We start from the raw sequence: 13,093 nt of genomic DNA on the forward strand, positions 1-13,093 counted from the left end.
ACAATGTACCAGCCTACAGAAACATTCACTGCCTTAAGTAAAAATATGGCAGCTTACCATATTTTCCTCCCCAGAACAGAATCAGAGTTTTCCAGTTCTCCCAACTCAAACCTCCCTGAAGCCATCTGTCCCAAGGAGCTCACTATATTCTGCTGTTGCTCCTTTCCTTCTGTCTGCACCAACACAAAACCAGCCATTTAATTCTCCTTCATCTCCATGTTCCTTGACATGTTCTTCCCCTGTCCCCTTGATTCATTCCTTTTCGTGCTTCTGGACCTTTCCCTAAAAACAGTGTTACCCTTGAACCTCACATTAAGTTTTCCACATTAATTCCCCCAAGTCAACTAAAGAATGCTGTGTTATTTTCAAATACCATATTACCTGCAGGGAACAGAATGAACAGGCTTGGATATACATAACAGCAAACAATCCCTTGGTGTTTGCTCTCTCTCATCAAATTCCTGTTTATTTCATTTCTCAGATACAGAGATCTGGATTAACCTCTTCAGGACATCCTCTAGTGGACCCCATAGAGTGCCATCATTTGGCATTGTCCTTCTTGAAGCCTGTTTGCTGGCATTTGTGTACCTCAGTATGATTTCTTACATTTTTGTTTCTTGCCTTTATCTTTTAGGCTGAATAGTCCTTAACCAGCTATTTAAATCCAAGTATCCTTACATTGCACATACATATATATACTTAGCACTCAAAATATCCTAATATACACAATTCAGAAACAGCACACACTTCCTATCATAACATCCTCCTGCATTACCAGAATACTAGATCTGAACATAATGAAACTACAGCAAACCCCAAAGTATGGGAATGCTTTGAGCTCCTCATCCTCAACAACATACCCTGGCATCCGTGCAGCTTGCATTTGCAAGACGTGTCTTCTCTAAAGGAAAACGCTGGGCAATGAGTTTCAAGAACACAACTACATTAATAATAGACATCTCCTCATACCATCCCCATTCTGAGTATAATGCATGATGATAGTTTCTATTTAGGATCTTCGGTCTGCATAGACACTAAACATAATCCTGCAGAGCTCAATCATTTGCCCAGATCTAGGCCCATTCTCACTGAACCCTCTGCAACTATTTCGTTTCCTCAGACCTATTCCAAAGACAGTTCCACAGGAAAAGAAATCACTAAAACTTCTCATAAAGTCCCTGTTTTCTACCAGATGGAAGACATTCACACACACAGGCTAAGTTACCTGAATTTGGCATGAATTCATGGATAAGCTTAATATTTCTGGAGGAGTTACTTGCTCTGAGGATTTCCTGAATTTTCAGGTTGTTCTTCCCTTATCCCTGTGCTGTATCCCCAGGGCTGCCAAGCCTGCAGTCAGGATAAATGGAGACTCCAGCTTTCCGAATGCCAGGTTAGGGGAGTGGAACACAACACAGAGGTGTGCAGAACACCAAACCTCTTGTAAAGCGTGGTTTTCACTTCAGTGTGACCGTATGATTAAATCACAAGATACATTACACTAAATACATTCATTTTGCACAACAATAAATGTAACTTTTCTATCAGAATCGTTCTTCACAGACACGGGTAGCTGCAGAATTTTTTCTAAAACAGAAACACTGTGATCACACGCTTTTAAAACTAATCAATTTGCTCTATAATAACAAAAGAACTTCTCTAACAAACTGGCTTACACAGTGTTTTGCTTATTATATATGCTTATAGCTGGGGAACCAGCTGTTTCCACCAGCTGGTATTTCCTGTCTTCTCAAGAGCATTATTTTATCAATTGTTATTTTAAAACACCCACTAGAGAACAAATGCTATGGTTTTCTCAGCCACAATGCTGTTAAGGTATGCTTTATGGCACACGATCTTCCCATTTACAGGTTATCACAGAGGATATTTCATCCTTAATGGAACAGCCTCTTTTTCTTGGAAATAATAAAATCTGCATATCAGCATGTGACATGAAAGAGATAGCATTCCAGTCAGCACCTTTCTTTTTGTATAAAGTTTGACGTTCATAGGCCTTTAATGCATAGAAATAATTCATCTTGTTGCTCTCCTAAAACCTCTACCATTTCATATTACTGTATGGAAGCTTTTACCACATCATTGATAATCGCTGAGAGATTGTTCCAAACATGGATGATTTACAATAAGGTGTTTTTTGAAGGGTGAAATTAGAGTGCATAAATGTATATTATCTATAGAGAAAAACACACACGTGCTTCTAGCAGCATGAGCAGCCCAGGACACCTGGTGGACAGACCCAGCCGTGCTTCCCAAAGACCCTCGGCTACCAGCAAATCCTTTACGAACCAGGGGCATCTGTCTTCAATCAACTTAATGCTTTTAGTGTCTTTGTTATGATGTGGAATTTAGGTGAGGGATAATAGGCAGCAAGAGACATCTAACAAGCTTTTTTCACACTGCAGTTTCTCAAAATGTACTGATACCAACCGCTGTAGATCAGAAGCAGAATCTTGCAAAGTTAACAGAAGTGCAATTGAACACCAATGGGCAACTGAGCTCCATCACACTGCTCTCTTTTTTGTCCTTCTTAAATGGAGAGAAAACATGATTTACAAAGATCGTGTATTGACATAAGGGCAGGAAGATGGCTCACAAGTTTCCACTCTCATTGACCTCTGTGCCTGCAGGGCCACTTCTCTCCCACCTCTCACCCCTCTTTCCCAGCTGCTGTAGCACAGCGGTGTTCCCTTCCTTAAATCCGCTCTCCCAGAGCACACCCAGCATTGCTCACAGTGCAGCTCTGGCAGCAGTGGGTTCATTTGCAGCTGCTCTGCTCTGACATGGAGCAATGCTGGACTCTGCTCACAGAAGCCACCCCTGCAGCTCCTCTGCTACCAAAAGCTTGCTCTGTAAGCTCCATGCACTGAACCACTAGGCACCACTGTTATAGATGAAGTAACACCTCCCTGATACAGTCAGGAAACCACCTCATTTGCTCTTAGTGAAACCTTACAAGTTGAGTTATTGCCACAGAAAAAGGAAAGACTACTTCAGCAGATAAAATAAATTAAAACAACAAAAACACCACGTTTAACATTGTTATACGCGTATCTCTTAATTTTGATCGTATTTCATGACTACCCTTTCACTGTCATCTCATGTCTAAACACCAACCAGAAGAGCAGCAGCCCTACTCAGGAGAAGGGAGACGCTGTGTGGCATTTCTGTCCCACCAGAGCGACCATGGGGCAGGAGAACTCACACAGCCCTACTGGCCGCAGCCATCTCAGCCTGGGAATTGCATTTCCTGCCTGATGCATTCAAGACACTCCTTGTTTTGCTCTTGCTGTTTTACCCCAGTTTTGGCCAAGTTTCATTCTTTACTCCTAAGTCATATCAGGAGCTAAAAAAATTCATCTCAGCCTACATGCTAGAAACCCCATAAGAGGAGGAAAGAACCCTGTTGACAAGAGCCATCCGGATCAAACAGAAAATCTCCTGATGTAATACTATGAAAGAGCCTTGAATTTGGGAACTGCTTGTGTTATGTATCCATCAACTAAAGGACAAAAGGCTGTTGCTTGGAAAACTCCACCTTATCGCTTTGTTCCTGTATGATCTTTGTCAACATTACAATATCCAACAACAAGCAAAAAACAGCTGCAAGACCTGAATATAACAAGGTGCTGCTAGAAATGCCTACTGGAGCATGGAAGCCATAGAGAACAGGGTTTTTATTTGCCTGCATACAGCAAAGTAGTCGCTATATATAAAAATTCCTGCAAAGAAAAGTTCTCTTTGGTATCTGCCATCAAGATGAGCAGGAGCCCTGCCTAGAGTGGCTGCTCCTCACAAAAGCAATCTCCTCATGAGCAAAGGAAGCAACTTGGTCCTTCTGTGCATGTGTTCTTCCTCATGTGGAGAGAAGGTTGTCTTCACAGTCTGTCTATTAGTAAAAGGAGAAAAAAGTTAAAGGAAGGGAAGGGAAGAGGCTCTGATGAGACCAGCTATAGCTTTGGTCAAGGCGGGTCTTAAGCTGGGCCCTTCTGTGGCACTGATTTGTTTAATATGAATAAGGCAACTCTCTATTCTTGATTCCGGAAGCAAAGAGTAGATGAACAAAGGACAAAAGCACACAGAAGAGAGACTCGGAAGGAAGAGGAAGTTGAACAAATCATGGTGGAAAGGACAGGGGTCAGAAACAGAGTAGGAAAATCAAAACTGAGTAGAAACAGCTCAAAGGAAACGGCAAGTCCTATAATTACATTACTTTGTAGTTTTAAAGCTCCACATCTCTAAAGATGAATATAGATTTTCATTTAACAAATTCAGTATACTGCCATTGTCATTATCAATACTCGTGCATTTTTTCCCCCCCTCAGGTAAAAGGCAGGATTACCATTGACATCAGCCATGAGGAATTCTAACTCAAAGTTGTAGGATGCACCATTTTATATGCAGCAGCACATCAACCATGATTGTCCTATCTACTGATGCTGGTAACGGTGCAGCCACGTGAGCAACAGGGAGCATGTGAACAGGGACTTCATTGGGGAAAAAAAGCATATGAAAGAAAGCATATGCTGGACTTTCTGATTCCCAGCATACATCATTGGCCATTTTTGCTGTGCTCCTCATTCAAGAATATTAACATTAATTTCTCCTTGATAAAAACTGTAGATGGTTCATTCTTAGCCACTTAATTCATTCACTTACAAAGGCAATTAATTCACAGACACCACCATAGCATGAAACTTCCACCCTTACCAAAGCGGTCCAGTAAGCAAAAACATCTCTCTGAACTGTTTTAAGGTGGGGATGGGGATATCAGCAAAGACCTGAGTCAGCCCCACACACTGCCCACTGGCTGCTCAGTCAGCCTCGTTTGATTGCTTTGCATGTATGCCTGCTTGCTGCAGGACACAGCACCTCGCTCTGTCTAGCCAGCCAGCACTCAGAACAAATTACTCACAGACAGCAGCTCCTGGCAAAGTCACCTTCCTGCTGCAGATCTCTCAGGAGCTCCTAAGAAGAGCATCTCAGTCCCCAGGTAAATATGCAACAAACAAGTGCTCATGTTGCATCAACAGAATGACCTGCCTTTTCCAAATGATTCTCACTCCAGCAGTCTGTATTTCTGCTTCCAAAAACTGGGTGGGTTATTGCAGATAGTGCTTGACCAAATGATTTTACTGAATGTCTCCTGATAATTCTTGAAGACTTACCAAGTATGCAGCTAAACGCTAAGGCTGCACCATTCTCCCTCCCTGCTGCGACAGAATAGCTTGAGTTGGAAAGGCCTTCAAGGATCATAAAGATCCTATACCACTCCCACCCCTCCTGCCACAGGCAGAGCTGCCAGTTGCTATCTCAAGTACTAGATCAGATTGCCCAGGGCTTCTCACAAAATCAAACAATAAAATGAACTGTTGAAAACCATGCTGAAAGAAATGGGTGAGTAAGATGATAAAAATAATGGCAATAATATTCAGGGAATCTGATGATGTGGTTACTGTCCAGGAGGTAAAAAAAAAAAAAAAAAAAAAAAAACAAAAAAAAAAAAAATTAAAAAAATTTAAAAAAAAAAAAAAAAAAAAAAATCACAGAAATGGAGAAGCATCCAGTCTAGCCTTGAATACCTCCAGGAGCAGAGCAAACACCACCTCTACAGGCAATCTGCTTCAGTACCTCACCACTCCCTCAGTAACGTCACCAGGCTTAGCTAATCATCAAGTTAGACTACAAAATTTTCTCTCTCAACTTCAACACAAATCCAGAAGAAATTTAAAAATAAATCATTTTACATGCTAAAAATCACCAAACCTCAAAGAGATTTTCTCTGGAAACTCAGACAAAATAAACCACAAGGATATAATAAGTCGTCTTATACTACTTTGGTTCCAAGGAATAAAAATAGCATATAACACAGCTCAGTACAGTGGTCAGTTTTATTATGCCGGAATCCACAAATGAAAATTCAGCTTCGCTTTTGTCAGGTACTCTGTTAAACTTAAAATAAAAAAGAAGAAAAATATGTAAAGTGGTTAGCAGCAACACTACACATTTCTTTCATGGGTAATTTACTGTGGAACAGATGTCAAGTTCTCTCTGTGCTATTCAGATCCAAAGGCAAGCCCTAGTCAGGCTGCTGAATTCACAACCTATCCACACTGAAAGTGTATTATTAATGATTCTCCTGATAATCAGCTAGAGAAGTTGACTTCCTTCAATAAAAACTACATCTATAATAGCCTTCTACGAAAAGAATATCACATTTGTCCACGTGTACTTAGTAATACAGAATAAAAGACACTATCATTTCCTCCCCAGAACAGCATCATAGATTTTTCCAGTTCTCCTGACTCGGACGTCCCTGAAGCCAGCTGCCCCAAGGAGCTCGCTGTACTCAGCTGCTGTTCGTTCCTTTCCTTCTGTCTGCACCAACATGTTCAATGAATACAGCTGGGTTTCCACAGGTCCGCTTCTGTCTCCTCTCAGGAGTGATTCAACCAGTAGCACTCCACCACCTGGTTGAACAAAGAGTATTATGAAAACCCTGCGAAGATGGGCTATTTTTCAATTGAGTTGTTAGACCAGATCCTATTCTGTTCTTTCCATAAGCAGCAGCCTCTCAATTAAGTCTTGTTTTTTCATCACAGAGGACAAGAAGGGAGCAAAGGCATTGGAGCATCCCACTTTTTGGCTACCCCATTGCTGAAGCTGTGTGATCCATGTAACTAATGGGTGGGAATTTCCCTTTCTTTTCCCCAAAGCTCACACCTACCAGGTCTGCAGGCCTTATAAACTTCTGCCAGCAGCTGCCCACATTTTTCATCATCCCAATCATGCAGTATCTTTGATAAAATGTAGAGGTCAGCTTCAGGGATTGAATCTTTAAAAAAATCTCCTGTAAAGCAAAATACGTGTTCCACACAAAACTCCTGAAACAAAGAGGAGGTTCAGCAAGTATCTTTTGTTCTCTTAAGATCTAAGGACTCTGGGTTTGACCCATGACCCACATCAGACCTCAACAGACTAACCCGGTAAAATGGAGCTACACCATAAATCCATCAGGAGAAAACACGTTTGCACCTCCTAACACTAGTTACACAGTCATGCCTTTTACTCAGCATCTGGTGTACTGCATTTACTGCATTCATATTTTTCTATTCACAGCTTACTTTCTCATCAGCACTCCTAGTTCTTCGCATCACTGTACATATACAGCCTTTCCCCTGTTTCTTCATCTTTGCTTTAACATATTTCTTCCCTTCTTCAAAAGCTTCTTTCTTTTCTCATAACTTTAAGCAATACTAAGTCCTTTCAATAAAGATTTCTGAAGACATTAAACACAAGATGTCCCTAAACACATTTTCATCATAGATGGTACAAAGGCTATTTGAGGACTGGATAAGAGGAACATGGGTTAGCTCATCCACATTCAAAGCCTGAAATATGACAGAAGCCTAGCAATCACAACCAGGGAGGGAAAACCCCTTGCTCAGAGCAGGGGAGGTGTTCCATGCATCTGCTAGAAGGCCTATACAGGAGACGAGGGAATATAAGTGAGCTTGCAACACAGCATGGCAGTTGTTAAAAAGCTGTGACAATACAACCCTGACAGATTTGCTTTTGGGAGTGCTTAAAGATATTGAAGCTGCTCTGCACACCAACTTTGGCTGTCAATACTTACACGTTGTCTGGATAAGTGACTAATTCAAGGCAGTGTTGAACAAGGGCACTTTTGGTCACCAATCTCCCCAGTGAGTAACCAGCCATAGGCAACCCTTGCCCACCACAACCCTGCAGGCCTACATCGCCCCACCACTGCTAGCACCTTCCCACAGAGATGTCTGCACCTACCTTCATGAAAGGCAATCCGTCGCTCCTCTGGGGGAACCAATCGCTCTTTGGCCACTTGTACAACTTTGGGCAGGTCATAAACTGTGACTGTGCAATTTGGATACAAGAAAACACATTCTTGGGCCAGAGCTCCTCCACCACCTTTGTGGAGAGAAAAGTAGATCAGTGCTGAAACAAAACCACCTTGTTCTGCACACCTACTGTAAAGCAACGTCAGCAGTGTGCATCCAGCTCTACGGCACCTGATGGCATACGTTTGTCCTCAAGTGCCATAGAAAAGGAAGAGGAAGGACAGGAGTGGTTACTCCAGCCTGCAGGGTCAGCTCCAGCTCTTACAGCCCTTACACAGCACCTCAGCCACTGGTGGGTCACAAAAGGTGGGAAGTGAAAAACAGAGCTGCCAAGTGAGGGATGGAGCAGTAAGGTAACCTAATAGGTTCCATAAATCTCAGCAGTGCTCAGCAGCAATGGGGAAAGAGAGTGGAGGCATAATGGCACATCAATATAACGGCGCTGACTGTAGGAGAAAGAGTCTGGCACTGAAAGAACATATCAAGCAAGGAAATACAAAAGAGCAAATCTGACATGTAAACGAGATGAGCTACTATATGCACATATGAGAATCCACGGACAAAAACTTGAGCTTCCTAATACTCACACCAATCTAATATTTTTTAAAAACACATTCAGAATGAGAAAACATCCCTCTGTTGCTGACAAGATTAAGATATACCCTACCCATTGCTTTGCCCATCATGTAAAATAGAAGATGCTCTTCTGTATTTTTTTTTATTTGCCCTCCTCAAGCTTGGAAAAATAATTCAGAGGCTTTTCGAAAAAGATCTACTGATGCTCACCTCCCAGGTCATAAATCTGTGTGAAAGGAGAAAGGTCAAATGCAGTAAGTACATCTCTGCCACATATACTCCAGATTGAGTTCTGGCCAGCCAAGAACTTCAGCATTTCTTCTTCTGATCTAGTAACAGACACAGCATACAGAAACGTAACTTAGAAATGTAACTCATAGTATTCTTAGTGACTCTTTATCATAGAATTCTTACTAAGAAATTTAGCTTAAGCATTGATATCTCATTTTATTTGCAACCAATATCTTCCCTTTGCACATAAACCTAGCTAGAGACTTATCCAGCAAAAAGGAATAGGTATGCACTGATGCACTTGAATTGGGAATTAAATATAGCAAAGTCAATGAGTGCACTACTGCTAGTTCTTGTACTTCAGGGAGACCTGAGATTTCTTTTTCATAATAGGAAATTATACATTCCTATTCAAAATATCCAAGTGTTCCAGTAATGGATATTGCTGAGAAGGGAAAACTCTGCATGATGTTTTTAATGAATTGAATTCTCACATCACAATATTAAAACTCAGTCATAATTAAAAACAAATTTTGCCTACCACAAGAAATACATTTATATTATACATTTATATTAATATACTAATACCTGTACATGGCTCCAAAGAGGTCTTCAGATGAAATGCCAAAAGCTCTTTCATATTGATTTCTTCCTTCTCTAAAATAGCAATAAAAAAAAAAAAAAAAAAAAATTAGCATACTAGCATGGATTCCCTCTTTACTGCAGACACACAGGAGCTGAGGTTAGTAGACAGACTATATGTCTCTGTGCCATGGATGTAATGACATCCCTGCCTGCCACTCCCAAAAGATGGTGAAATATTTCAACAAGAATGTCTTGTTCTCCATGGAGCTACATTTGAGGCAGAGGTGCAAAACTGGTGTGATGATCACCAATCACCACCTTCATGCATAGCCAGTTTGTTCATTTGTTGCAGACTAGAATAAGTGAGACTCCATGCCCTATAGTGAGCTACTCTATTATGCCTTTGCAATAGAAGTATCCTTAGTCATTGCTACTCATCATTTATTTTGATGTCTCTAAAAATAAAAGCAACTGCAATGAAGAAGTTGTCTCCCAGATACCGAAACACACAGAGGTCCTTTCTAGATCTACTCTAGGGAGGAGATAGGAGGAGAAATGGACAAACATGCAGTAGCAACAGCAGTAGATTTTTTTTTTTTTTTTTAATTTTATTTTCTCAGAACCATCCAACATCTTCTGTACCCCTTCTAGGGACGCTAAGAAGAGACACACAAATGTAGCAAAGTAGCCTGCAACACCCGCATCCTCCCCCTCACCTCACAGCATCAGTCAGGTAGTGCCAGCACAAGTAGACGGTGTTGGAGTAATACATCATAATATGATACTGAGACTTGGGACTTGACTTCGTAAGGTAGATATTGGAAATTTCTGTGTTTCTGTAGAAGGCTAAGAGGTGAAATAAATACATTTACTAACATATATGATATCATCTTGCCAAGCCCATTGTACAGCATGATATATATACACATTGTCAGAACAGATCTGTACATCCCAACAGAGAAACACGTTGCTTCTACACTTAGTTCTTCCAAAGGTAATGTGTAGCACAGTATTCTGGGGTTGGTGAGGGCTGGTGAAATCTGCATTGTCCCATTCAGCATGGGTAAACACTATCTACCTATGTTTCCTTCAGAGTAAAACATCTCAGGAACAGTAAGAGGAACATTTTGTAAGGTTCATTATTTATCTACATGCTTCTGCTGTCAGAATAAGTTCCCTGAACTCCTAGAGCACCTGCTGTAAGCCTGAAACAGGGCAAGAAAACACAACCACACCAGGACTCAAACATTTCAAAGTTCATCATCACTAGCTGTCTGATGGGCACAGCCTTTTCTGATTACATGGACTCAAAGACTTCAGGGAAAGATGGAATTCCTGTCACTTTTCAGTTCAGACCAGAAACCTAACAAGCTCCTTCACACAATGGTAAAACTTCCAAAGAAAACAAATGTGCTTTTAAGTTGCCTTCACATTTTGTTTTAAAGCTTAAAATCATGCCCACACATCATACTTCTCTGGAGACAACTATCACTACAGAACTTATCTTGTACAAGATCATTTAAAGCTCTTGCACAAAGAAGTTTAGAGATAAAGGAAACCCCAAGAGAGAGTTTCTGTATGTCTCCAATCATGCCGACATTTCCTGCTTCTTTCAGATGATCTCTTCTTTAAGCTATGGTAACCGGCCTAAGACTAGGTATCACCTTTCCTCACACTGGACCTCAGTTTCAAAATCATGAGAACTCTAAGAGTTTTCCTTTTTTCCTTCTACCTTTAAAGGGTGCGAAGAAGATGAAGCCAGGCTCTCTTTCGTGATGCCCAGTGCCAGGACAAGAGGCAGTGGGCACAAACAAGAATATGGGAAGTCTGAACACCAGACAGCACTTCCGTGTTGTGCGGGTGAAAAAGCACAGGCTCCCAGAGGCTGTAGAATCTCCTCCTTGGAGATCTCCAATAGCTGCCTGGACATTGATCTGGGCACCCTGCTCTGGGTGGCCCTGCTGGAAAGGAGTCAGACCAGATGAACCCAGAGGTCCCCGTCAATCTCAACCATTCTGTGATTCCCCTTCATCTTCCTTCTTTACCTCCTTCTCGTCTCAGCTCTACTGCCAAAAGCTTCAATCCCACACAGGCATCCAGAAGTCTTTCCATCCCCATGATGCTTGTACCCAAGCGTGCAGCAATGACATCTAAAGATAGAGGTTGTCCTGACTCCAGCAGAAGATCGAACACTCCTAACTCACAGGCAGTGAACATAACCTGGAAGTGAGAGGAAGGGCTCAGGTGAAAGTACCAAAGTTAACTGCATTTCCAAGTTGTTTTGTTGGAGAAAATATACACATAATAAAATATTTTTTTACCTGAAAAAAAAATTATTTCATATGCACAAGTCCAGCTGAATATTCTCTAAGCACTGATAATGCCATAGATTCCTTATAGTGCAACCTTATTTTTATGTTTACTAGCCAAACCAAACAATTTTTCAGACTTACAAAGTTCATGCTTAAGGGCCATTCTTCGGTTGTGAATGTTCTTGATTTTAGCTTTGTTTCAGAACACATTTACAATCTCACTTGTTTGGTTGCTTTGTTTTTTGGTTTTGGGTTTTTTTTTTTTTTTGGCTTGGAGAACTTAAGCAAAGGTAAGACTGTGAGTTTGTTGGCTTTATGTTTTGTTGGTTTGGTCTTATTCAGAGGAGGGGGTCATTCTTTTTTTTTCTTTCTTTTTTTTTTTTTTTTCCCCTCCCCTTTCAACTAATTATTTAACATATGCTATAGGGAAGGGGTGGATATCCCACTCTGTAGACCCTCTTTGAGTAATGCCCACACACACAACTGATTTATTTTCAGGTACCAAAGTCCACAGCAGAGTCTCCAGGGAAGGGAGTTTTGTCTCAACCGAGATGGCAGCCTTATTCAGGCCAACAAAAATGCACTGTCTTTTCAAAAAGAGTGAAGGTGTATGTATAAGCTTTAGAGAGAAGCCTTAAGACAGACATACACAACTACACATAACAAGAAAAATATCCTTCTCTAGCTGTAAACAGACAAATTTGTAAGTAACAGATAACCTATTTCATTGGCCACCTAAAAGCCCCCCAAAACCTGCATAACGTTATCAGCTCATTGGACTACTGATATATACAGTGATTTGATAACGTCCAAGGGAAGCTACTCTTACCCTCAGTAAGAACAGCATGGCTTAACCAAAGTTGAGACTGTTTCTCAAAAACATCGTATTGCTTTTAATTTTGAAAGTGCTGGGCAATCTTATTTCTCACCAAGCAGAAAGGTCTGTCGTCATCTATTTTTTCCTCTCTTCACTAAGTGTTCTGCACTTCTGGAGCCTTTGGATTCAGCAGCATTTACAGACCTCTGAAGTGTATTCCTTTTGTTACCGTGTTGGCTAGAGGTGCAGCAGAAGACAGTAGGAAAGACAACTAGAGTTGTAAATGAAGAAAAAACCTCCACTGCATTGGAAGACAGGATTTTTCTGCCTATGTCCACACACAAAGGCAAACATCAGCAAGTGTTAGGGAAATTACAACTATTCATTCTAACCTTGTGCCATGATCAGATGCTCTCTGGAAAAAATAGCTTTAAAGAACACCATCCTTTTAAAGTCACAAAGTGACAACAAATGGAAGTTACCAAAAATTGCCTTCTGCAAAATATAAATCAAAAAAATCATGTGAGAAGAAAGGAAACTCTCTCAGAACATATCTGAAAAGTCTTACCATTTGTTGGGTATGAAAAGGGAAAAGGCAGAAACGCAAGGCAGTCTTCTGGCTCTCAAACTCAAACTCAAAAAAAAAAAAAAAAAAAAAAAAAAAAAAAAAAAAAAAA

At 40.9% G+C, this 13,093-nt stretch overlaps 1 protein-coding gene across 8 annotated transcripts in view; it reads right to left on the bottom strand.

Moving 5' to 3' along the window:
• Positions 1 to 5,908: 5,908 nt before the first annotated feature.
• ASMT (acetylserotonin O-methyltransferase) overlaps positions 5,909 to 13,093 on the bottom strand; it is a 23,476-nt gene continuing 16,291 nt past the window's right edge. For 4 of the 8 annotated variants that reach the window (XM_042810157.1, XM_042810155.1, XM_042810158.1 and 1 more), the window contains 7 exons: positions 11,333 to 11,507; positions 10,004 to 10,133; positions 9,291 to 9,359; positions 8,682 to 8,800; positions 7,825 to 7,965; positions 6,746 to 6,868; positions 5,909 to 6,488 (listed from right to left, as the gene is read on the bottom strand). In XM_042810157.1, coding sequence (XP_042666091.1) covers positions 6,277 to 6,488; positions 6,746 to 6,868; positions 7,825 to 7,965; positions 8,682 to 8,800; positions 9,291 to 9,359; positions 10,004 to 10,133; positions 11,333 to 11,507 — 969 coding nt within the window. In that variant the 3' untranslated portion in view covers positions 5,909 to 6,276. Of the gene's footprint in view, positions 6,489 to 6,745; positions 6,869 to 7,824; positions 7,966 to 8,681; positions 8,801 to 9,290; positions 9,360 to 10,003; positions 10,134 to 11,332; positions 11,508 to 12,528; positions 12,977 to 13,093 lie in introns of those variants that run through there. The other 4 variants (XM_042810160.1, XM_042810162.1, XM_042810161.1 and 1 more) reach the window with 3 other exon arrangements.

The sequence above is a fragment of the Centrocercus urophasianus genome, unplaced genomic scaffold (genome assembly GCF_019232065.1).
Source record: "Centrocercus urophasianus isolate 14NV4802_14NV808 unplaced genomic scaffold, USGS_Curo_1.0 seq_12, whole genome shotgun sequence".
Lineage (NCBI taxonomy): Eukaryota > Metazoa > Chordata > Aves > Galliformes > Phasianidae > Centrocercus > Centrocercus urophasianus.